Genomic DNA, 25,620 nt, shown 5'->3' with positions numbered 1-25,620 from the left:
AAAACTGTAAAATAGAGGTAGAGTGATACATACCAATGCAATCAACAGTATAATAAAGGTTCAGGAACTAGTGAAAGACAACATAGTAAATACAGATGAAGAAGTCAAAATGCTATAATAAAGTGTATTTTCAATTACTATTAACAGTGTCAAATAATTGTAATATTAAACGTAGTCTTTCACATATACTCAATAATATATTAGAGAAAACAGAAAAAACACATACCTCATATTTTGTCAGTAAAAAAAAAAAATCAGACAATTCTATTTGCGTAGTTTTTATGCTGAAAATTAAAATTTCCTTCATTTTAAATTACCATCGCAGGGTTTTGGGTTTTTTCCCCTCCACACAAGTTCAAAAAAACTTACTATATAACAAATTCAGACTTCCACTTACTTTGGAAAAAGACTTTAAATCTAACCGTATAACAACTCTGTTTTCCTTACTTAAACATACTAGGAAATTTGGAGGTATGACTGTATTTTCCGACTTTAATAATTCTTCAATGTTTATATAAATCAGTGAACTCACCAATTTTAAAATAGCTAGAAGCAAAGTTTATTTTAAAGTCTGCAACCTTATAAAGTGGAAAGCGTTAAGGTCTGCAAACTTTTAAATTGGAACGTGTACTGGGCTTTATGGTTTGGATGTACACAGTTTATACGTGTAAAAGCTTCTATCACGAAAACACTATACACACACACAAACTGTTCCACTGGAGAGGATTTTTGCTTTAGAGTTTCAGAGATAGGCGCAAAAACACAGCTGTTGAATAAACATAGTTGGCAGGTCGAAATAAAGGATGCAGGCTGTTCTTACGATCAGTACTCTAGTCGCTCTTTGGAAACAATATTGACAATTACTTCCTTTAAAAAAGAAAATAACTGTCCCAGATGGTGGATGCCAGTTTCCTTAAATGAGACGTCAGAGATAGAAAAGACCTCCAAGAAAATTTCCAGTCTACTAACCCTCCCCCCCCCCCGCCCGCTACACACACTGCAGGGAGACACTAAGACCAGATATTCGTCAAACGTCAAGGCTACTAATCAGCCGAGATGCGCTCGCAAGCCTTGACCCTAGGCCAGAGTTCGACACCCCCATCCTCTCATCTCCGAATGGGATGGGCAGGTCGAGAGGAGGAGCGAAGAGAGCTCGGGGAGGCGTTAAGGCACAGATGAGTTGGAAGCTCTAGAACACACATATACTACAGCCGCAGCTGCGGCGGCCTTACTTTCCGGGAGCCGCATCCCCTCGTGGGCGTAGAGGAGCGGAGGAGCCCAGGCTCTCCTCCAGCGGAAGGGCAACCGCCGGGCCCGACCGGGGCGCAGCGCCGAGCCGCTCAGAGGCCCCGCCTCCCGGGGACCTTTCAGACCAGTCGGCGCTTTGGCGACACAGGCAGCAGGGCGGCCGCCAACGGCGTCCGTGAATTAGGCATCTACCTCGTTGCCTGACCCGAAGCGCAGACCTGGCCTGTGCTCCAGCCTAGGACAATGCACTGAAAACGTGCTATAGAAGGCCGAATAATCAATGTTCAGTGACTAAGCGGTGAAGATGGGCCGCGAGCACCGCGCAGGAGCTCGAGGACCCCGGGGCCACTGGCGCTTGCCGCAGCTCGCCCTTTCCGGCTCCTCCCTGTTGTGCGCAGAGTGCGTGGCCCAAGGCGCGGGGAGCCAGCGCGTCGAAGACTATGTTGCTTCCGAACATCCTGCTCACCGGTCAGGCGCGCGGCGGGGAGGCGCTGGGCGGAGGGGCAGGCCGAGGACGCTGAGTGCGGTGGCTCGTCGGGCGCCAGAAGGGGTGCCGTGCTGTTCGGTGCTCTGTTTAGAGGCCAGTGGAGGGCCGCGCTGTAGTCCGGGCCTCGAAATCTGGTCCTGCGACCGCTGCGGGAGGCGGGGTGGGGGTGGGGGCGGGGAACGTTGATTCTTTTGGCTCGAGGCCACTCGGTGAGGTAGAGGGAGACCTGTCCTGGTCCCCCTTCCTGCAAGCCGGAGAATCTTTCGGAATCTGGTTTTTGTTTGTAAAATGGCTGGGTTTTTTTTTTTTTTGGTAGTGTTGTCTTTAAAGAGTTTTAAGCGAGATAATGTAAAGCAGTTACTTAGTCTGTCTCTAATGCTGGATGTCTCGTCCTTAGGCCTCTCTTGGCTCTGTTTCATTTTCCTTGGTATCTGACAATCACTTTTGCGTAAGAGAGTTCGGATATTTATGGCGTAGGGTGGTTAACTTGGCTGTGTACGTTTGTTAAGTTAGCATCAGAAGCTCTTTTCTTTGTTTTTGTTTGTTGTTCCTTTCAAGAAGACACCTACTGAGTATCTCTGATCGTTTTTCTTTTAGAGCTGCAGTAAAGTTCCCGGGATGATAGCTTCAGCCCTTCTCGGTCTTTGACCCCTTTTGTAGGGCACTTGTTATATGGGAGGCGTGCTAAAATGTCGCATTGTGATTCTAAAAAATATTGTTGGCTGGTTAAATGTTCATTAAATTGTAGTAGTTAATAGCATCTTGGGGCATTCATGGAAAAGTCTCATGGGTATAGATGGTGTTGGAACACAATTGAGATGCTCTTTGTGGCAGTAAAGCAATGTGACAGCACCCACCTCCTGTCAGTTTTTGAAACCTACAGATTAACATCTCAAGTTGTTTACCTTTTACGGTGTCTTAGGGGAAGGTATTACAACTTCTGAACTGTTGGGATCAGACAGTGCTCTTGCATTTTAGTATTAAGCTGTACTGTCAAAATCTAAAGGTGAACATTTTATGGAAAACTCAATAGTCCAGGGGGGAGGAAAACAACAACACGATAGTCCAGGATTCAAATTTAGTGTATTACAGTGGACTTTAACTTATTGATCCGTAAATGGAGACTTGATTTGTCCCTGTTATTTTTATTTATAATGATCAAGTTTTATAATTTAAGTGGTTTTAAACCTGTTCTGAGCTGAAAATTATGCAGTTGGTTATTTTGAACTACAACAGATGTAAAAAGAGCAAAAGTGAAGAACAATATCTAGTATTGCTATTTATCTAAAGGGAGTGACTCTTTGGTGTGTTTATTCTATTAAAATGCATGTAATATGTGTACATATAGTGGGTTGCCATATATATAAATAAATTTGTACATAACCACATATGTATTAGGATTTCTTGAGAAAGATAACAAAAGAAACTGCTTCTTGGTGGTTGCCTCTAAGGAAGATTTAGGAAGTCAGTAGTGGAAATGAGAGTTGTCCCTCATACTGGTTAAGTTTTGCCAAGAATAATTTCATTTTTTAAAAACTAAAGCAAATACGTGAAGGTAATTTGAGATAGCTAGTGTTATTATAGGAGTATCTGCGATGGTGGGAGGCAGTCTGTGAATTGGTATCAGAATCACCCAGGTCCCACTCCTGATAGATCAGGTACACTTGGCGAGATTCTGCTGTCCAACAGGCTTTGAGTAGCTTTGATTAGATCATAGTGTATAGTAATTCACAGAGGATTGCTAATTAGGAAGTTTTTCATTTCAGTTGTTAAGAATGTTAAGAAGGGATAGTAGGTGCCTAAAGTCTAACAAATATTTTATGAACAGTATTCTTCTGTGGCTTGTTTTACAGGTACACCAGGGGTTGGAAAAACCACACTAGGCAAAGAACTTGCATCAAGATCAGGACTGAAATACATTAATGTGGGTGATTTAGCTCGAGAAGGTAAGGGATACTTTGGTGCTGGTTTTTTTGATGTTTTTAAGAGTAGAACAATGGAGTGTTAGTACTATACTTGTGAGAGGGTACAAAAAGCAGAGACAGTGCCTTTAAGGAATTTATGCTCTCTTGGGAACTCAGAGAAAATAGCTGTATAACACTGTGTTCTGGTTGTTGTTACCATTATCCCCCATCCTCCTCCGCCCTCTTGGCCAGTAGTTTTGTTTTGTTTTTTGTGGGGGTTTTTGTTTATTTGTTTTGAATGGTAATAATTGGGAACATTTCCATGAAGAGATGGGACTTGGGGAGAATGTTTTCGACATGAGCAAACACATAAAAGTGTGGATGGTACTGAGCCTATCTGAGGAGACAGTATATTGATCTCACTGGAAGGACACATTATTTTGAATTTGAGTCAGTAGGACATGACTGTACTTTGACTTTTTTCTTAGATTCATTTAATAATTGCATGCCTGCACACAACTGAACATTATTCTGAAGTGATAAAATGTTTTTATTTTACCATTTCCTCCCAGTCTTTTATTACTCCCTGATTTGTGTCTTCATTTTTTTAAATATTCTGTAATGACTATACAGGGTAGAAACTCCATAAATTTAATTAAGGGGACTTTTAAGTGCACCTCATTAAAAGTAAAAAGATTTTAGATTAAAAAATTTTTAATATATTTTCAAAATTTTAATAGTATTTAAAATTTAGGAAGTTCCTGACTGTTGCTTCTAAAGGAACTATTTCAGGTTTGATCTAATGTACATATTTTTTTCAAATGATCTAAAGTCTGATCACCGGATATCATGGAGTCTGGCAAGATGGCTTCTCCCAAGAGCATGCCGAAAGATGCACAGATGATGGCACAAATCCTGAAGGATATGGGGATTACAGAATATGAGCCAAGAGTTATAAATCAGATGTTGGAGTTTGCCTTCCGATATGTGACCACAATTCTAGATGATGCAAAAATTTATTCAAGTCATGCTAAGAAAGCTACTGTTGATGCAGATGATGTGCGATTGGCAATCCAGTGCCGTGCTGACCAGTCTTTTACCTCTCCTCCCCCAAGAGATTTTTTATTAGATATTGCAAGGCAAAGAAATCAAACCCCTTTGCCATTAATCAAGCCATATTCAGGCCCCAGGTTGCCCCCTGATAGATACTGCTTGACTGCTCCAAACTACAGACTCAAGTCTTTACAAAAAAAGGCATCTACTTCTGCGGGAAGAATAACAGTTCCCCGGTTAAGTGTTGGTTCAGTTACCAGCAGACCAAGTACTCCCACACTTGGCACGCCAACCCCACAAACCATGTCTGTGTCAACTAAAGTAGGGACTCCAATGTCCCTAACAGGGCAAAGGTTTACAGTGCAGATGCCCACTTCACAGTCCCCAACTGTGAAAGCATCAATTCCTGCAACATCCACAGTTCAGAATGTTCTGATTAATCCATCACTAATTGGGTCCAAGAACATTCTTATTACCACTAACATGGTGTCATCACAAAATACTGCCAGTGAATCAGCAAATGCATTGAAAAGAAAACGAGAAGATGATGATGATGATGATGATGATGACGATGATGACTATGATAATTTGTAATCTAGCCTCGATGCTTGTAATATGTATACTTGGTCTTGAATCCATTGTACTGAGATTAAACATGCATGCTGGGTGTTTTCAAGTTGTGTTGTAGAAAATGTAAATGGTATAATGAGTAAATATAGTTATCCTTTCTGATTGAGATGTTGGATTTTCTTTAATAGGCTTAGTAATGGTTTTTCTTCAGCCTTTAAGTGTTAAAAATAAAGTTGTTTATCAATTTGTTGGTACTTTGGCACTTATGTTTTCAGAAGCAGCTTTCTCTCGTGTCACCAACAGGAATAACCCTCACAACAACTGGAAGTTGTGGCCTGCTCATTACCACTAGAGTGTTACTTCTAGTGTGTTCAGATATTTAAATCACAGTATGGGTGGGGAAGTCACTCTCATACAACCATGTCTTTTTTGGAGAGACCACTTCATCTGTTGTGATGAATAAGCTGTCAACTATTCAGCTTTTCCTAGGTCCTATTTTTCGATATCTTTGGTTATATTTAAGGACCTTTGATGTGTCTCCCATTATCTCCCCACTTTAAAGTTAAAAAAAATTTTTTTTTTCCAGTAGGGCACCTGAGTGGGTCTGACTTCAGCTTTGATCATGATCTCATAGTTGGTGAGCTTGAGCCCCTGTTTCAGGTCAGCCCCACCTCTTTCTCTCTCTCTCTCTCTCCCTTCTCCCCCTTTCCCCCTCTCTGCCTCTCCCGCTGCCCCTCCTGGGATTCTCTCTCTGCCCCATGTCACTTGGTCCCCCCAATTTTTTTCCCCAGTATCCTTTTGTGCAGGTTAGTTTTGCATATCTTAGCTTTGTCATATTCTTGATACTCTAAGTCAGTATCATACTCATATTTTTTTAGTGTTTTATTTGTTTCAAGAGTGTGCATGTGCACATATTCGACTAGGGGAGGGGCAGAAAGAGGGGGAGAGAGAATTCCCTAAGAGGCTCCAGGCTCAGCCTGGAGCTGGATGTCGGGCTGCATCACGTGACCATGAGATCATGACCTGAGCCAAAACCAAGAGTCAGATGCTTAACTGCTGAGCCAGCTACATGCCACTCATGGTCATATTTTTAATCCAGGTCTGGTATTTAAGTATAGTTCATAAAATTTAGGTATTTATTTGCTGTTGTACATGGCTAGTCAGTCTCCTATTTTATACCTATATAAAATCTGGTTTTCTTTCTTTGCCTGTTGAACTTTACAGTTTTTGACAAGTGATTTCAGAGTCCCATACAGTTGTCAATTTCAGTTTTCCAGTTTATCTTACTCACTGAATTTAACATTTCTAAATGTAATGAACTTGCTATATAATCTATCATGAATAGTTTGAGAGGAAAAATAACACTAGACAACTGGTTCCTTCTGTACTTGTACTCAACACTTTTAGCCAGTGTGTGTACACGTAATGGTGTGTATAGTCCCAAACATCCTGTGTACTTTATTGTTGAGATGATTTAATGAGATAGAATCTAAGCCTTAAAGGAAAAGTTGTGTCCCCTCTCCCCGCATAATGCCAGATAAAGGATTTCTGGTCTGTCTTAACATGATGTTAGATAAGGTACTATATAAGGTTTTTCATAATGTACCAGATTTTTTTTTCCCCCAGATGCCATTTGAATATATCTGCAAATCTCAACTAGAAAATATACTGAGACCCCTATCTTATTCATTTTTCTGAAATAGTGATATATTTTAAGGGAACCCATGTGATTATCTATAAAGGGGTGGTTCTCAACTAGGTGTGCTTTTTTGCCCTTCAGAGGACATTTAGAATTTCTGAAGACTTTTGGTAGTCAGGACAGGTGGAAACCAAGGATTCTGCTGAACATCCCACAATTCACAGAATAGCCCTCCACTCCCATAAGAGAATTATCAAGCTCAAAATGTCAGTATTTTAGGTTGAGGAACCTTGCTATAAAGAAAGAAGACCAAAAACAACCCCCTTGTTTTAAATAAATCTGCCTAAATGGAACTTATTGCCATTCTAGTAATCCTGTTGAATTACTATATTATTTTTAAGAGACTATTCCTATGCCATATGGAACCAAGACAGGAAAAATTAGGTGGGGAATTAAGTTTAATAAAATGAGGAGTCCTAAATATGGTATGGCTAAGAGTGCTTTTCTTATCCTTGTTATTCCTGTCTCCGATTCTTCCTCACTTGGTATCCTTTCCCGTACGCAATCAGTTAATTACTTACCAGCATCCTGAATTTTCCTGCCCCAAGTTTATCAGTCTTCAGCTTCTGCTCATAAACCCCAGGATCCCATAGGTCCAGACAAAGTAATATAATTACATTAACATTGGGTCCATTTGAAACATTGGCTGTTATGCATAGCTGAATCCTCAACTCTTAAAATCTTGATCTCTTTCTAATCCAGGAGCTGACAAGCTGCTGCTGTTTTTTTACAGGAACCACGCTAACTGAAGACGAGCTCATGAAGCATTAAGTGTTTACTCTCTGGCCTTTTACAGAAGAAGTTTCCTATCCCCGCTCTTTATCCCACTTTTCCCCCTCCCCTGGAAGGCTTTGAAACTAACCTCCCTAATGGCCCCCCCAGCACTGCTGTCTCCCAGTCTGCATGTGATCCTCCCCCTCCATCTGTGTCTTTCCCCAGGATTTCACTGCAGCTGTAGTGCAGTTTAGCCCCTCCCGTTAGTAATCTCATTCACTCTGGACCAGTCACACCTACTAACCGTAACCACCTTGATAATTGTCAGACTTTCCCACAACCTAAAACACTTAAGAAAACCATGCTCTGAATTCTGACTACTTGCCTACTTGGTTCTTGTTCCCCTCACCTACAAACACTCATACACTATACAGATCCACTTGCCCTGTAAATCTTGATGGTTTGCCTGAAAAGTCCCTATGGTATCCCTAACCTGTTTCCAAGCCTATTTCTCCTGAATCTCCTATTCTTTAGTATCTTTTCCTCTTCTATACCATTATTATGTCCTTTATAATATAAAGAGGGAGAGGGAATAAACAGGACTTGAAAAAAGACCCAGCTCAAGGGGCACGTGGGTGGCTCAGTCAGTTGAGTGGCTCAGGTCATGATCCCAGGCCAGTGGGATGGAGTTTTGCATCAGGCTCTGCACTGAGTGTGGATCCTGCTTGAGATTCTTTAAAAAGAGAGAGAGACCCACCTCAAACGCCACATCTTCAGTGCTCTCTAACTTTCTAAGTAGGATTCATTGTGCTTTTCTCTACATAAAAGGTCAGGGAACAAAGCACTCTGTCCTTCCAAACCAATTAGTTTCTTGTACTAATTGTATTACAGATATAAGCTTCTTGTTGGATTGAGGTAAATGTGGTAAATATGTTTCCAAAGTAAGGAATTGGGGTGGTGGGATTTGCCTGGCTGGCTGAGTCTGTAGAGCATGGGATTCAAGATCTCAGGGTTGTGAGTTCAAGCCCCATATTGGGCATGGAGCTTACATTAAAAAAAAAAAAAAAGTACAGAGTAAGAAATTTGAAAATGTTTTAAGTATTAGCAGTAGTAGTGAAATAGCATCCAGTGTCATTAAAGAACAGCTTTCATGGTATAAACTCTAGGAGGGTAGTTAAAATGTAATGATTTTATTACTTGATTAATAACAGCTAGGGAGATCTTTTGAGGTAAGAACTTAAACCATTTAATTCTGGCCCATAATCAATTTGTTTTCCGCAATTAATTTTAAATCATAAAACTGTTGAGAAGATTGAATTTTCTAAGCTTTTGGTAGTTTAATCAATTCAAGCCTTTTTTCTTTTCTAGATTAGGATTATACATAGCTCTAAATTTGACTTCCAGCTGAAACATTCTGAAGTGGCATGCACAAATAAAAATAAGAAACAAGAATATGTTTTTCCTTTTTTCGTAATTTGAAATGAACTTTTTAAAAAATATTTATTTAAGAGTGAGAGAGCACAAGTTGGGGAGGGGCAGAGAGAGAGGGGAACAGAGGATCCGAAGTGGGCGTGAACTCATTAACTCAGAGACCATGACCTGAGCCAAAGTTGGATGCTCAACCTACTAAGCCACTAGGTGCCCTATGAAGTTTGAAATGAACTTTAAAAGGATTTTTTTTTCCTTGAGAGAGCACAAGCTGGGGTCCGGTAGAGAGAAAATCCCAAAGAGGCCTTGCTCCATCAGTGCAGAGCCCAACGCAGGCCTTGATCTCACAAACCGTGAGATCATGACCTGAGCTGAAATCAAGAGCTGGATGGTTACCTGACTGAGCCACCCAGGAGCCCCTAAAATGAACTTTAGAATCCATTTCTCCACTCCTTTTAGTACAGGTTATAATCATCACTCACCTAAAATTCTGCAGTGACCTCAATCTGGTATACTGCTTCTGGATTTGCTTCCTTTAAACTTATTCTCTACAGAGAAACCAAAATAATTTTTAAAAATTTGTAATTGATGTCATTTCAGGCTTAAAATGTTTTAATGATTTTACTTTGCCTTAGGTTAAAGTCTAACTCTGCAATCCTTTTAGATCTGGCTTCAATTTACTGGTCCCTTTAATCCCTATTTTCTAACTTAGTCAAAGAAACTTTCCCTCCCTTGCTTGAGTCTTGCCCTCATAATTCTCACTGCCTTTGAGTATCTTTTTTCTCTGTTGAAAATAGTCATCCCTACCTTTTTTCCCCAGGTAACTGCCTCAAGTCTTGACTTGAGTCACTTTCTTCAGGAAGCCTTCCCTAATGTCCCACATTTAAAGTATTATCCTACTGTGCTGGCTTCGGCAGCACATATACTAAAATATTATCCTAGTATAATTTCCAGGTTACTTATCTGTCCTCTCTCATTTTATTATAAACTCTTTAAGGGAAAGACTACGTTTGCCTTCTTGGTCATTTTGCTCATGATTAAATCCTTATTATCCCTAGAGGCACTTGTACATGGTATTTGATAAGTGCTTTTTGAAATGAATGTTTTCAAGCTTGGTTTACATTATTTAACTACATTAACATGATTTAAGAAATCCTGCATTTCAACATTGCGGTATAAAGAGTTTAATTCTAACAAACTTGTTTCTATTTTAGATTGCATACTTTTTAACGATTTCACTAGTCTTAAAAGTCAAGGATTTAAAATATGAAGGAACCTCAGTATTTATCTAGTGTTGATTCCCACATAGTATGGAATCATCAGTAGGTATTAAATTTTGTGGCATTGTAAAAACAATACACCAAAAAAGTACTCCAAATCCTAATTTATTTCCATCTTTTGCATTTCTTCTAATCTTTGGCCCTATTACAGACAACTTTGAATTCTGCTTTTTATGTTTTATCCTTTGTGTCATAAGCATTTGTCATGTGTGACCTAGTCTATACTATATAATACTACATAATATTTATTTTCTTAATTACATAATATTTTATCAAATTAGTAAGCCGAGATGTTTTTCCTATTGTTGAATTTTTTTATCATTTCATCACTTAAAATTTTTTCTGGCTAGAAATTAAATGGTAGAGGAAATCTGTGAATAGGTATGACATTTTTCTTTTTTTTAATTATTTTTTTAATGTTTTATTTATTTTTAAGAGAAAGAGTATGAGTGGGAGGTACAGAAGGGGGTGGAGACAGGATCTGAAGTGGGCTCCACAATGACAGCATGGAGTTCGCCACGCAGCTGAAACCCATGAACTGTGAGATCAGGGCCTGAGTTGGGACACTCAACCAACTGAGCCCCCAGATACCCCTACAATTATTTTTGAAATACATTTTCAATTTATTATATAATATATAATTAATGACAGGCATAAAAAGGGTAATTTTACTTTGTATCTTTTTAATAACTAGGAAAGTCCAATATTTTTTCATGGTATGCTTATTAATTATTTCCAGGGGCACCTGGGTGGCTCAGTCAATTGAGCATCCGGCTTCAGCTCAGGTCATGATCTCACGGTTTGTGGGTTCGAGCCCCACGTTGGGCTCTGTGCTGACAGCTAGCTCAGAGCCTGGAGCCTGTTTTCAGATTCTGTGTCTCCGTTTCTCTCTGACCCTCCCCTGCTCACGCTGTCTCTCTCAAAAATAAATAAAACATTAAAAAAGTTTCTTTTAATTATTTTAATTAATTATTCCCATTGTGTGTGTACTCTTTTCTGTTAAGGTATGTATGTTTAATCTTGATTTTGAAGGTTATTATGTAATCTACATTTCAGGCCTTTTGTCCTACTACAAAAATTCCTAGCAGTCATTATTTTTGTTGATACATTGTTTTTCATTGAACAGAGATTTAGCATTTAATTAAATGTAGTCATTTTCTTCTTTCACAAACTCAAACGAATCATTCCTTTATAGATTAAATTTTCCACTAATTATCTTTGAATTAAAATATTAGTTCTTTAATCCAGTTTATATTATAAAGGAGTTAGATTACTTTTAAATCATTAACTAGTTTTCCCAGTACCAAGACATTTAATTTTTTTAGCTAGAGTTTTTGGTAGTTGCACAGTAACCCAGGGAAGCAGAGGGCACACGAAAGTGCTTGAGAGGTGCTCATGTGGCCAGAATTAGTCCATATGCTGTCCAGGCAGGACTAAGAGTTGCAACTGTCTCTCTGCCTCCCACTGACCCTCAGAACTGCCCTTTTGTTATTTCAGAATGAATGCTCATTTTAACCTAATTTCAACCTGTGCCAAAATATTGAAGGGAAAGATGTAGGAAGACTATAGCATGCTCTTAGAGATGGCTCAAAGGATGGTCTAAGCCTGCCTTATTCCATAGCTCTTAGAGATTCAGGGAGCATAGGATTATGTCTCACCTTCTAAAGCAAGACTTCCTTTGAAAGCCAGCTTTGATTTGTTGGAAAATCCTTCTTTATAACTGCCAATCATTCTTGTTTTGCCTTCTGAAATAAGATGTTTATTCAACCCATGGGTTTTGGGATCCTGGAAATCTAGTAAAAATACTGTTCAGGAGCACTTGGGTCAAACTGACTCTCCTTTCCCAGATCCCACAAAGGTAGGACCTGTGTGACTGAGGGCTCATTTTTAGAATTGAGAATCTGTTGTTGCTTCTACTAAGTTCCATTTTCTTAGACTAATAAATCTGATACTTAATTTGCTGTTAATGTGTATGAGAGCGTCTGTATCCATGTGTCCCCTCTTCCCACCAAATAGCAAGAAAAATAATGTAATTCTCTTCTGTTAGTCCCACAAATTCAGTAGCTAAAATGGTATCAGATATATTGCTTTCCAAGTTTCCCTCTAGTTAAAATTCTGATTCAATCAGTGTTGCTCTTTACTTTTGGTGTTGGTGTGACATCTCCTGTGTATTAGCCCTCTCTAGTCTCTAAAAGAGTAATTGATGGTACATTTCCTTTCTTAAAGTCTAAAATTAATTGAAAATTACTTAAAGTTACTTAGAAAATACTAGTTGAATAAGCCAATGTAAATCTCTTTTAGGGCAGTTATATGATGGCTATGATGAAGAGTATGATTGCCCCATTTTAGACGAAGATAGAGTAAGTACAACTTTTTTATAAAATATACTTCTTAAAATTTAATAGGAAAGTTGACCTCATTTTTTTAAAGGAGCATTCTTTTTGTCCCTTTGTTACAGGTAGTTGATGAATTAGAAAACCAGATGAGTGAAGGTGGAGTTATTGTTGATTACCATGGTTGTGATTTCTTCCCTGAACGCTGGTTTCATATAGTTTTTGTGCTGCAAGCAGATAACAGTGTATTGTACAAAAGACTTGAAACAAGGTAAGAAAGGGAAAACCCTAAATTCTTCAAGTGTGATGTAACTCTTTATTCAGATTCCTGAAATTAGCCAGTACAACCATGATAAAGGATTCCTTTGAATATGTAACTGTTGGTCTCTAATTATAAACCAAGTCTGTATGGTACCAACGTTCTGAATCCAAGAGAAAAAGATGCATTTGTAAAACACAAGCAGTAGTTTATAATTGAGTAAATGAATACTGACAGTTTAACTCAATAAAATATACTAAAACAGCAACACTATTTAATCATGATCTTTCCTTAAAGTAAAACCTTCTGGGGAAAATATCCAAGCTAATAACATATTCTGATTACTGAATGTACGTTACCTGCTCAAAGTATACTCACAACATGAATGGGAAAGTTTATGAAAAACTGACAAGATAAATCAGCATTTCCAACCTTTAAAATATATTTTGAGTTGGTTCCTCCAAGAGAGCATCAGACTAATAATCCAGAATAACCAAAAAAGAGGAATTTTTATGGGAAACATTTTTCCACTGTCTTTTGATTCAAGCGCTAGGAAGATGGAGGGTCTAGGGATTTACAAGGCAACCTCAGAAGGAAAGCTTTAAAAGTTTGCCGAAGTTCAGGTTTAGAATTTACAGTTCTCAAAGATGGTAGTCAACTCTGACTAACATCACTGCATGGGATACTTGGAAAATCCTTATACCAAAGGGTATAGTAGCAAATATATGGGGAAAGTTGGAGCTAGACCTAAAACTTTAATCATCTTTTTTAGGTAGTGAAATGACATTAACAGTGTTTTAACAGAAAAGTGGAAGAGACCATATGGTACACATTCCTTTTTGCAAACAAAACAATTTAAGTTTCGTATTAAAAATTATTGTTTTGGGGCACCTGGCTGGCTCAGTAAGTAGAGCAGGCAACTCTTGATTTCAGGGTTGTAAGTTAAAGCCCCACGTTGAGTGTTGAGATTACTTAAAATCTTTAAAAAAAGAAATTTACTGCTTTGGGGCACCTGGATGGCTCAGTCAGTGGAGCATGCTAAACTTGATCTTGGGGTTGTCTGAGCCCCACCTTTGGTGTAGAGATTATGTAAAAATAAAACTTTTTTAAAAAATTACTGTTCTATATAAATAGCCAAAGAAAAAATTTGAGAGCTTGTTTTTAGCCACTGAAAAAGTTACAAAGTAATCACTTTAAAAAAATAACAGCTTTACTGAGATAAATTCACATACCTACAATTCACCCATTAGAAGTATACACTTGGGGCGCCTGGGTGGCTCAGTCGGTTAAGCCTCCGACTTCGGCTCAGGTCAGATCTCAGGTTCATGGGTTTAAGCCCCGCGTCGGGCTCTGTGCTGACAGCTAGCTCAGAGCCTGGAGCCTGCTTCAGATTCTGGGTCTCCTTCTCTCTCTGACCCTCCCCCTCTCATGCTCTGTCTCTCTCTGTATCAAAAATAAATGAAACATTTAAAAAAAAGGTTTAAAAAAGAAATATACACTTAAGTGGTTTTTAGTATAGTCACAGAGTTATGCATCCGTTACTATAACCAATTTTAGAAAATGTCCATTGTCCCTCTCCTCCTCAAAGCCCATACCCATTAGCAGTCACTCCCCATATTTCCTCTCAGTCCCCCACCCCTAGGTACGCTGTAATTGACCTTCTGTCTCTATGGATTGGCCTATTCTGGACATTTTATATAAAAGAAATCTTATACATGATCTTCTGTGTCTTGTTTCTTTCATTTAACATAATGTTTTTCAGAGTTTGCCTATGTTGCAGGATGTATCAGTACTTCATTTTTATTCATTTACCAGATTATACATTTTTGGTTTTTTTCCATTTTTTTGGCTACTATAAATAATAGTGCTATGAATATTCGTGCCTGTGATTTTATGTGGACATATGTGTTCATTTATTTTGGATATGGAATTTAAGAATGGGATTGCTGGGTAATTAATAAACTCCATGTTTAACCTTTTGAGGAAGTGTTAGACTGTTTGCCAAAGTGGCTGTACCAGTTTACCTTCCTAAGAGCAGTGTATGAAGGCTCTAATATTTCCAAATCATTGTGAACACTTGTTATCTGTCTTTTTCATTGTAGCCATCCCAGTGGATATGAAGTAGTATCTCATTGTGGTTTTGATTTGTATTTCCTTGATTGTTAATGATATTGAGCATCTTTTCATAAACTTATTACCCATTTGTATGTCTTCTTTGGAGAAACAATTCTTCAGATCCTTTGCCCAGATCCTTTTTTATTGGCTTATGCTTCCTTCTTAATTAAGTTGTAGGAGTTCTTTGTGTATCTTAGATGAAAATCTCTTATCAGATATATGATTTGCAAAAATATTCTCATTCTGTTGGTTTTCATAAAGTTAATTATCCTTTAAGTAGTTCAATTTACTTTTTTCTAATATTTATTTTTGAGAGAGTGTGAGTGGGGGCGGGACAGAGAGTGAGGGAGACACAGTACTTGAAGCAGGTTCCAAGCTCCATGCTGTCAGCACAGAGCCCGACATGGGGCTCAAACCTATGAACCATGAGATCATGACCTGAGCTGAAGTCAGATGCTTAACTGACTAAGCCATCGAGGCGCCCCATAATTAATGCAGTTTACTCTTGATTTTTACAAAGTTGAACTAATCTGAATTCTTAAAAATCATTTTCATTAGCTAATTAGTTGGCTAATTTACATATCTGCCTAAAGATAATGTAAGTTCTTTTTTTTCTATGTCTTTGGACTTGGTAAAGCACAGTACATCTTTCTGTATGATCAACTACCCAGTTAGTAAATAGTATTCCTATTATAAGTATTTCATTTTTTAAAATATTACTTATTTAAAAAAAAATTTTTAAGTTTATTTTTTGAGAGGGAGAGAGACACAGAGTGGGAGTGGGAGAGAGGCAGAAAGAGAAAGAGACATAGAATCCGAAGCAGGCTCCAGGCTCCCAGCTGTCAGCACAAAGCCTGACACGGCTCGAACCCACAAACTGTGAGATCATGACCTGAGCCGAAGTCGTATGCTTAACTGACTGAGCCACCCAGGAGCCCCTACTTTTTATTTTTTGTAAAGTTTATTTATTTTGAGAGAGAGAGGACAAGCGTGAGTGGGGAAACGGCAGGAAAAAAAGGAAACCGAGAATCCCAAGCAGGCTCACAGAGCCTGAATACAGGGCTCAATCTCAAGAATCATGAGACCATGCTGAGCCAAAACCAAGAGTCTGACATTTAACTGACAGAGCTACCCAGGAGCCCTGTAATATTTTATTTTTTAAATAATCTCTACACCCAACACAGGGTAGAACTTACAACCCCGAGATCAAGAGTTGCATGGTCCACCCACTCACTGAGTCAGCCAGGTACCCCTCATAAGTATTTCATTTTTATACACTATCTCATTGTTTTCTCTGTCTATATCTTAATTCCTCTAATTCATTTGAAATCTAGGACCACAGTTCTAAGACATATTATTTATCTCAGTGCTCAATATCTGGTTTGAGGTAGGTAGATATGTTTGCTAATTGAATGGATGACAAATTTTGGGGGTGGAAATTAAGACAAACCTAAACATTGGATCTTAGTTTAACTTCTTGTCAAAAAAGTCTTGCAGGGTGCCTGCAGTTAAGCATCTGACTTCGGCTCGGGTCATGAACATATAGCTCATGGGACCGACCCCACATCGGGCTGTTTGCTGACAGTGCCGAGTCTGCTTGGGATTTTCTTTCTCCCTCTCTCTCTCTGCCCCTCCCTGCTCGTGCTTGCTCGCACGCTCGCGCTCTCTCTCTCTCTCTCTCTCAATAAACTTTATATATAAATAAAAAGTCTCACATTTACAGGTGCCAGTCTTTTTTTTTTTTAAGTAAATAACTACAAGAGGTATTTTTGCATGATTTTTCATTGTATTTAAAAGTGTCCTGGGGCGCCTGGGTGGCTCATTCAGTTGAGCATCCAACTTCTGCTCAGGTCATGATCTCACTGTTTGTGGGTTCGAGCCCTGCATTGGGCTCTGTACTGACAGCTCAGAGCCTGGAGCCTGCTTCAGATTCTGTGTCTCCCGCTCTCTGACCCTCCCCTGCTCGCACTGTCTCTGTCTCTCAAAAATAAATTAAAAAAAAAAGCATTAAAAAAAAGTGTCCTGTTTCTGTTGTGTTCCTAAAACTGTTCTTAATGGCATTCAGTTTGCTTTTTGTTTTTTTATCTTCTCATTGCCTCCCAGGGGTTATAATGAGAAGAAACTAAAAGACAATATTCAGTGTGAAATATTTCAAGTTCTTTATGAAGAAGCATTAGCATCCTACAAGGAAGAAATAGTACATCAGCTGCCCAGCAATAAACCAGAAGATCTAGAGGATAACATCAATCAGATACTGAAGTGGATTGAGCAGTGGATTAAGGATCATAGCACCTGATTTACAAGACTAGCCACTTTACAACCACTCTTGTTATATCCCTGCCATACTGAATAAATTGTCCAGTTATCAGCAAAACTGTTTTATTAAAATTGAACAGCAAGACAAGTAGATGGATAACCTAAAGGCTCATGTGTGTGCTTTCTTTCTCCAGGACAAAGCAAAACATTCTCAAGTATAGTGTATATAATATCATTAAGGACTGAGAGTAAAAACTATCTTTTCAAATGCTTCATCTGCTAAAGAGTAAATAAATCTGACCACATGGGAGGCTATCTTTTAAGTTCCTTACAGAATAAAATAAAAGTGATCCCTTAAAATAAAACTTAAGACTGAAGATAAAACATTACAGCTTTTCATTTTTATTTCTTTGCTTAAAAAACAAACACAGGGGCGCCTGGGTGGCTCAGTCAGTTGAGCATCTGACTCTTGATTTCAGCTCAGGTCATGATCCCAGGGTCATAGGATTGAGTCCCATGTAGGGCTCCATTCCAACTGTGCAGCCTTCTTAAGATTCTCTCTCTCTGCCCTTCTCCCCTGCTCACACACTGCCCCCTCTCTCTCTCAGATAAACACACACACACAGAAGTGGTAATACTTTTACTCTGTAAAAACCAAAAGGCACAAAAGGGTATACTGGAAAGGTGAGTTTCCCTTCTAGGCCACTCCTTATTCTTTACCCACCCTAGATCCCCTCCCTTTAAGAAGTAAGTAATGTTAGGGGCACCTGGGTGGCTCAGTGGGTTAAGCATCCGACTTCAGCTCAGGTCATGATCTCATAGTTTGTGAGTTGAAGACCCACTTCAGGTTCTGTGCTGACAGGTTGGAGCCTGGAGCCTGCTTCATACTCTGTGTCTCTTTCTCTCTCTCTGCCCCTCTCCCATTGGTGCTCTGTCTCTGTCTCTCAAAACTAAATACACATTAAAAAATATTTTTAAAGTAATATTACTGGTTTCATAAGTCTCTTTTTGAGAGACTTTATGCCTGCCAAGTGTGTGTGTTTGTGTACATTAGTTTCTTTAAACATATGGTAACATATATGTGCTGTTCTTTATCTTATTTTCATTTAATATATTTTGGAGAGTATATCATCTCACAACATACAGACCTCTCTATGCTTTTAAATTAAGATAAAAATCATTTTATTTTTCAGGTTTTTAAAAAATTTTTTTTATTTTAGAGAGCACAGGAGAGGGGCAGAGATGGACAGAAACAATCTTAAGCAAGATCTACACCCAGGGCAGAGCCCAACATGGGGTGGGGCTCCATCTCATGCATATGAGGTCATGACCTGGGCCAACACCAAGGGTCAGAGCCTTAACTCACTGAGCCACCCAGGCGCCCCAAAATTTGTCATTTTAAAGTGCATAATTGGGTGCCAGGCTCAGTCAGTTAAGTGTCCAACTCTTGGTTTTGGCTCAGGTCATGATCTCACAGTTTGTGGGTTCGAGCCCCACGTTGGGCTCTGTGCTGACAGCTCAGAGCCTGGAGCCTGTCTTCGGATTCTGTGTTTCCCTCCCTCTCTGGCCCTCCCCTACTCATGCTCTCTCTCTCTCAAAAATAAAAACATTAAAAAATAAATAAAATTTAGTTTCTTAGCAATTTTGATGACATAAATCCCTTTGACAGTCTGATATAAGCTATGAACCCATCTCCTCCAAGTAATACAGATATACATATTAATGTAAAATTTTGTTTATGTTTTCCAAAGACTCAGAGTGTTAGACCTTTTTTCCCCAATATGAGTCGCCAAGAGTAGAATCTACGAACACAAACGGAGTGGGTTAATGGGTTTATTTTAGTTCACCAAAAGGCCCCTCCCGACATCCCCTAGCTGGAAGTCCTCGGAAGAGAGCCGGCCAAGCAAGAGCTCCAGGTTTAGAAGGGTTTTGGCGAGGCAAAATAAGTCATCATTTAGTTAACCAATTATAATTACAGCATTTTATGGTAGCCAATTATATTGAAATACACAGACATTCGTTTTGGCAGGAACCTATTATTTTAAAGTTTTTAGTCTTTTAAAATGACGAATCATAGTTAGACACCTAAGATGTCTAGGTGTCTAGGGGCTAGGTGACTTTAACCTCACCTTGGACTTTGCCTTGGCCAGGTCTTAGTAAAGGGGTGGTTACTTAACAGAATCTTGAAAAACAAGTTAAACTTTAAGTTACAATGTTTGTTATCAAGTTACATTCTTAGGGTCTTTCCAGAGCCAGGTTGCTCAACCTTTAATTATTTATCAAAATGGAAGTGGGCAAGTGAAGCAATGGTTGGTATTTTAGGGTCCAGTTTGACCCGAGGGAATAGGGGCTTACAAGAAACCCCTGAAATCCATTCAGATGTCTGTTGTCTAAGGAGTTTATTTTTATGGAAAGGAGCATTCAAAAAAATGTAATTTGTTAAACAAGAGTAGCAAGTAAAAAGTCAATTGGTCATCTGGTCATCCTGGGGAAACTCACTAGTGCATTAAGCAAAAAAAATAAATAAAAGACATACAGAGCTATAAAGAAAAAATAAGATATTCTTAATTACCATGATTATCTATGTAGAAATTCCAAAGAGAATCCATACAAAAGCTACTTGAACTAATAAGTGACTTTAAAAAAGTCACAGGATATAAGACCAATGCACAGAAATCTACTGCATTTCCATATAGCAGTGACAATTGTAACTTAAAACAATACCATTTACAGTAGTACCAAAAACATGACTTACTTAGGTTAAATCTAACAAAATATTTGCATGCTGAAATTTCAAATGAAAGATCCAAAAAGACGTATAAACCATGTTAATGAAATCAAAGATTCAATATTATTAACATGACAGTTTTCCCCAGATTGATCTATTAATTCCATCCCAATCAAAATTTCAGCATACTCTGCTAAAATAAACGGTGCTAAGCCGAATGCTCACTTTGGCAGTACATATACTAAAACTGGAATGATACAGTGAACTTTAGCATGGCATATGCGCCAAGATGCCACACAAATTCATGGAGCATTCCGTATTAAAAGGAAAACTTGTGCCTCAGCAATCAGACAACACAAAGAAATAAAAGGCATTCAAATTGGCCAGAAGGAAGTCAAACTTTCACTCTTTACAGATCACATGATACTCTATGTGGAAAACCCAAAAGATCCCACCAAGAAACTTCTAGAACTGATTAATGAATTTAGCAAAGTTGCAAGATATAAAATCAATGCACAGAAGTCGGCTGCATTCCTATACGCCAACAATGAAGCAACAGAAATCAAGGAATCTATCCAATTTACAATTGCACCCAACACCATAAAATACCTAGGAGGTGAAAAATCTATACACTAAAAACTATAGAAAGCTTATGAAAGAAATTGAAGAAGACACACAAAAACGGAAAAAATGTTCCTGGACAGGAAGAACAAATATTGTTAAAATGTCAATACTACCCAATGCAATCTACATATTCAAAGCAATACCTATCAAAATAACATCAGCATTCTTCACAGAGCTATAACAAACAATCCTAAAATTTGATGAAACCAGATAATTCCCCAAACAGCCAAAGCAATCTTGAAAAAGAAAACCAAAGCAGGAGGCATCACACTTCTGGACTTCATATTACAAAGCTGTAATCATCAAGACAATAGGGTACTGGCACAAAACCAGACATTCAGATCAATGGAACAGAATAGAGAACCCAGGAATGAACCCACAAACGTATAGCCAACTAATCTTTGACAAAGCAGGAATGAATATCCAATGGAATAAAGACAGTCTCTTCAGCAAGTGGTGCTGGGAAAAACTGGAGAGTGACATGCAGAAAAATGAACCTGGACCACTTACTCCTACACAAAAACTTAAAATAGATGAAAGACCTAACTGTAAGACAGGAAGCCACCAAAATCTTTGAGGAGAAAGCAGGCAAAAACCTTTTTGATCTTGGCCATGGCAACTTCTTACTCAACATGTCTCCAGAGGCAAGGGAAACAAACAAACCAAAAACAAACAAACAAACAAACAAAAAGGACCTATCAGGACCTCATCAAAATACAAAGCTTCTTCACCACGAAGGAAACAATCAGTAAAACTAAAAGGCAACCCACGGAATGGGAGAAGATACATGCAAATAACATATCAGATAAAGGGTTAGTATCCAAAATCTATAGAGAACTTACCAAACTCAACACCCCAAAAAAACAAATAATCCAGTGAAGAAATGGGCCAAAGACATGAACATACAATTCTCCAAAGAAGACATCCAGATGGCCAAAAGAATGAAAAATGCTCAACATAACTCATCATCATGGAAATACAAATCAAAATCACAATGAGATACCACCTCACACCTGTCAGAATAGCTAACATTAACAATGCAGGCAACAACAGATGTTGGTGAGGACGTGGAGAAAGAGGATCTCTTTTGCACAGCTGGTGGGAATGCAAACTGGTGCAGCCACTCTGGAATACAGTATGGAGGTTCCTCAAAAAATTAAAAACAGAACTACCCTACCACCCAGCAATTGTACTACTAGGTATTTATCCAAGGGACACAGGGGTGCTATTTCGAAGGGACAAATGCACCCCAATGTTTACAGCAGCACTATAGACAAGAGCTGAAGTATGGGAAGAGCCCAATGTTCACTGATGGATGAATGGATAAAGAAGATGTGGTATATATATACAACGGAATATTACTTGGCAATCAAAAAGAATGAAATCTTGCCATTTACAACTACATGGATGGAACTAGAGGGTATAATATTAAGCGAAATTAGAGAAAGACAAATACCATATACTTCATTCATGTGAGGACTTTAAGACACAGAACAGATGAACACAAGGAAGGGAAGCAAAAATAATATAAAAACAGGAAGGGGGACAAAACATAAGAGACTCTTAAATACGGAGAACAGAGAGTAACTGGAGGGTTTGTGCATGGAGGGATGGGCTAAATGGGTAAGGAGCCCTAAGGAATCTACTCCTGAAATCATTGTTGCACTATATGCTAACTTGGATGTAAATTTTTAAAAATAAAAAAAAAAGATAAATTGCTGATTCTAGAATTTATATGGAAACATGTAGGAGCAAGAGTAACCAAACAATGCTGAAACAGAAGAACAAAATTAAAAACAACCCTGCTGTATGTCATTTCAAGATTTCCTGTAAAAACTAAAGGAAGATGATGTGGCATACTACAATGATGGACACATACATCGGTGGAACAGAACAGTGTCTAGAAAGAAACCCAAGCGTGTATAGGCAATTTTTGATGGAGGTGCCAGAGGCAAATCAATGAGGAAACTAATTTTTTGACAAATAATAGGTATGCATATCAAAAAGTGAACCTCAGGGCACCTGGCTGGCTCAGTTGGAAGAGCATAAGACTCTTGATTTTGGGGTTGTAAATTTGAGTCCCCACGTTGGAAATAGAGATTACTTAAAAATAAAATTAAAAAAAAAGTGAACCTCAAAATTAACACATACCATATTAACTCAAAATGGCTGAGACCTATGTATAAAACCTAAAATATATAAAACTTGTAGATGAAAACACAGTAATTTTAGTGCTCTTTGATTAGGCAAAGATTTCTCCAACAGAACACCAAAAACACAAACCAAAGAAAAAAGAATCGATAAATTTGACTTCAAAATTTAAAGCTCTTCCTCTCAAGACACACCTAATATGAGGGGGGTGCCTGACTGGCTCAGTTTTGATCTCAGGGTCATGAGTTCTAGCCCCAGGTTTGGCATGGAGCCTACTTAAAAAAAAAAAAAAAGGATACTTAAGAAAGGCAGAAGCCACAGATTAGGCGAAATGTAAACACACATATGAAACAGACTTGTATCTAAAATATACGTGAGGGAATGAAATCTGGCCATTTGTAGCACTGTGGATGGAACTCAAGGGTGTCATGCTAAGTGAAATAAGTCAGGCAGAGAAGGACAGACACCATGTTTTTTTACTCATAAGAGGAACAGGAGAAAGTTAACAGAAGACCATGGGGGAGGGGAAGGGGAAAAATAGTTGGGGAGAGGGAGGGAGGCAAACCATGAGAGACTCTTGAAGAGTGAGAACAAACTGAGGGCAGATGGGGGAGGGGGAGAGGGGAAGGGTGGTGATGGGCATGGAGGAGGGCACTTGTTGGGAGGAGCACTGGGTGTTATATTGGAACCAACTTGACAATAAACTATAAAAGAAAATAAATAAATAAAATAAAATAAAAATATACATGAGAGGAGCCTGGGTGCTTCAGTTGGTTAAGCCTTTGACTTCAGCTCAGGTCATGATCTGTCGGTTGATAGTCTGTGAGTTCAAGCCCCACGTGGAGCTCTGGGCTGACAGCTCAGAGCCTGAAGCCTGCTTCAGATTGTGTGTCTCTGTTTCTGTCCCTACCCCACTCCTGCTCTGTCTCTCAAAAAAAAAAAAAAAAAAAAAAAGAATAAATGTTAAAAAATAAAGAAAACAAAATAAAATTGGTTTGTGAGATTGAGACTGAGCCCCATGGTGGTTTCTGGGTGAGAGCACCTGCTTGGGATTCTGTCTCTTCTCTCTCTCCCCCTCCCCCACTAGTGCACGAGTGCTCTCAAATAAACTTTAAAAATGTACTCAGATTGGTAGACAGAAGTTTTTAAAGACATTCAGCACACATTAGCAGCACTGCAAATAAAGGGTGATGAAAATCAACTTTAAACTCATGCATTTTAAAAATAAAAATTTAATATGCATGCATTCAAAGCTCTGCTTTCTGGAGAAGTCTGACAGAGAAAAGAGAGTTAAAGTATTTTTAGTGGGAAAGTTCTGAAATATTTTTAGGGTAATGTAGGCTATTTTAATCAGGTCAAAGTTTTAAGTGAAGAAAAACTTTTTGATTTGCAAAGCTATTGAATATGCTAGAAAATGCGAAATGACTTTCAAATTATAAATATATTAACCTCTTAAGATAATCTTAAATCCCTGAGCATCTAATATGCAGAGAGCATTGATCTTGTTGTATAACTGATCTTGTTCTAAGTCTGGTTTTTCATAGATGTCTGATATGTTTACTTGGGGGAAGGGGATGGTTAAGGGAAATATGGTTTGGATCTGGAGAAGAAGAATAACTAAGTCTACTAATGAGAAGGGTACATTTGTTTCTCATCCAGAGTAATCTTTAAATCCAGCCACGTTTCTGGACCTCCATGAAGTCCCTTCAGTTATTTCAATGATGTTGATATTAGGAAATACTATCAAAATCATTTCACCCAGATAATGAAGCTATTTGATGGGCTTTGAAGTGATGGTGGGGTTCGGAGCTGACCGCCAAAGGAGAATTCTTAAAGATGTCTTTGGTGCAAAAAAGGTGATTTTATTAAAGTATGGGGACAGGACTGTGGACAGAGAGCTGCCGCGGGGTTGTGAAGAGTGACTGATTATATACCTTCAGGTTGGGAGGGGGGTAGGGACAGTGTTTTGGAAGCCAGGTTTCCAGGACCTTGAAGGGCTAACTGCTGTTAGGAAAACATGTATTACTGGTTAGTAAAACCTCAGACATGAGACCCCTCAGATGTATATCAGGGGCCGTATGCTTGGAGTATAACTGCCAACATATACTTGGGGGTTAAAGAAAAGGAGATTTGCAGAGGAATTTTTATGTGTGTAAGGAGACTCACAGGATCCTGGGGGCAGGGCGCAGGATAATGTTAAGCCAAGATTCCCTTTTACTCTCAACAAAGTGTCATCATTGAAGCAGCTGAGCTCCTAAAAGGTCACTCTGCCCTGCCCCTTTCAAAGACTTCTCAGTGGGCTTTAGGCAATAAGGGAATTTAATTTTTCATTTGCCTTTGTTTTCCACATCACCCTGGCAAGCACTTAAACCCCCTTTCATCTTGACGAGGGTGATATTAAGGCTCCAGGAAACGGAGTCTATAGGCCTCTGGAGATTAGACTATGGATAAGATTGTCTTTTGCTTGCAGTTTACTAAGTTATCTGTAACCGAAGGAGACTCCTGTTCTGGATGACTGTGATCTCTTATCAGTCAACCATTTGTTTTTCTTTCCTTTGGTCTTGGGTAGCCCTGAGCATCTGAGGAATATCACACGTAGCCCACCTGAGAGACAGAGACAGAGACAGAGACAGAGACAGAGACACACACAGAGAGAGAGAGAGAGAGAGAGAGAGAGAGAGAGAGAGAGAGGGGGGGGGGTAGCCTGTACTTTGCCTTCAGCTAGCCATACGCTCTCTCATCATTACTGACTCTGCAGTTCTGGAGGCGGT

At 38.9% G+C, this 25,620-nt stretch overlaps 3 protein-coding genes and 1 non-coding gene across 6 annotated transcripts in view; 3 read left to right on the top strand and 1 right to left on the bottom strand.

Moving 5' to 3' along the window:
- The window catches only part of RAD17 (RAD17 checkpoint clamp loader component), a 31,417-nt gene extending 30,050 nt beyond the window's left edge, over nt 1–1,367 (bottom strand). Inside the window, exon 1 of one of the 2 annotated variants that reach the window (XM_029942393.1) lies at nt 1,233–1,367. In XM_029942393.1, the coding sequence (XP_029798253.1) occupies nt 1,233–1,248 (16 nt within the window). In that variant the 5' untranslated portion in view covers nt 1,249–1,367. The remainder of the gene's footprint in view (nt 1–1,232) is intronic. The other variant, XM_029942392.1, reaches the window with a different exon arrangement.
- Nucleotides 1,368–1,383: 16 nt separating this feature from the next.
- AK6 (adenylate kinase 6) lies at nt 1,384–17,512 on the top strand. 2 transcript variants are annotated; one of them, XM_029942396.1, is made up of 5 exons: nt 1,384–1,716; nt 3,589–3,681; nt 12,685–12,743; nt 12,842–12,987; nt 17,194–17,512. In XM_029942396.1, the coding sequence occupies exons 1-5, from the start codon at nt 1,689–1,691 to the stop codon at nt 17,384–17,386; spliced, it is 519 nt and encodes a 172-aa protein (XP_029798256.1). In that variant the 5' UTR covers nt 1,384–1,688; the 3' UTR covers nt 17,387–17,512. The 2 variants fall into 2 exon arrangements, with proteins under 2 accessions (XP_029798256.1, XP_029798257.1); XM_029942397.1 differs by lacking the exon at nt 1,384–1,716 and adding an exon at nt 2,096–2,375.
- On the top strand, nt 3,591–5,516 carry TAF9 (TATA-box binding protein associated factor 9). The gene is made up of 2 exons (XM_029942395.1): nt 3,591–3,681; nt 4,472–5,516. The coding sequence occupies exon 2, from the start codon at nt 4,489–4,491 to the stop codon at nt 5,284–5,286; it is 798 nt and encodes a 265-aa protein (XP_029798255.1). The 5' UTR covers nt 3,591–3,681; nt 4,472–4,488; the 3' UTR covers nt 5,287–5,516.
- Nucleotides 17,513–20,291: 2,779 nt separating the features above from the next.
- Nucleotides 20,292–20,398, top strand: LOC115295078. Its single transcript, XR_003910307.1, has one exon. It is a non-coding gene; the product is annotated as a U6 spliceosomal RNA (small nuclear RNA).
- The last annotated feature ends 5,222 nt before the right edge of the window (nt 20,399–25,620 follow it).

This window comes from Suricata suricatta, chromosome 6 (genome assembly GCF_006229205.1).
Source record: "Suricata suricatta isolate VVHF042 chromosome 6, meerkat_22Aug2017_6uvM2_HiC, whole genome shotgun sequence".
Classification (NCBI taxonomy): Eukaryota; Metazoa; Chordata; class Mammalia; order Carnivora; family Herpestidae; genus Suricata; species Suricata suricatta.
This window is presented reverse-complemented; position numbering and strand designations above follow the sequence as displayed.

Excerpts from the sequence above, each read along its gene's own strand:
- AK6 (XM_029942396.1), top strand. The coding sequence starts at position 1,689 with ATGTTGCTTCCGAACATCCTGCTCACCG. Across the intron at positions 1,717-3,588 it reads TCCGAACATCCTGCTCACCG|GTACACCAGGGGTTGGAAAA; the intron begins GTCAGGCGCGCG and ends CTTGTTTTACAG. Across the intron at positions 12,744-12,841 it reads CCATTTTAGACGAAGATAGA|GTAGTTGATGAATTAGAAAA; the intron begins GTAAGTACAACT and ends CCTTTGTTACAG.
- TAF9 (XM_029942395.1), top strand. The coding sequence starts at position 4,489 with ATGGAGTCTGGCAAGATGGCTTCTCCCAAGAGCATGCCGAAAGATGCA.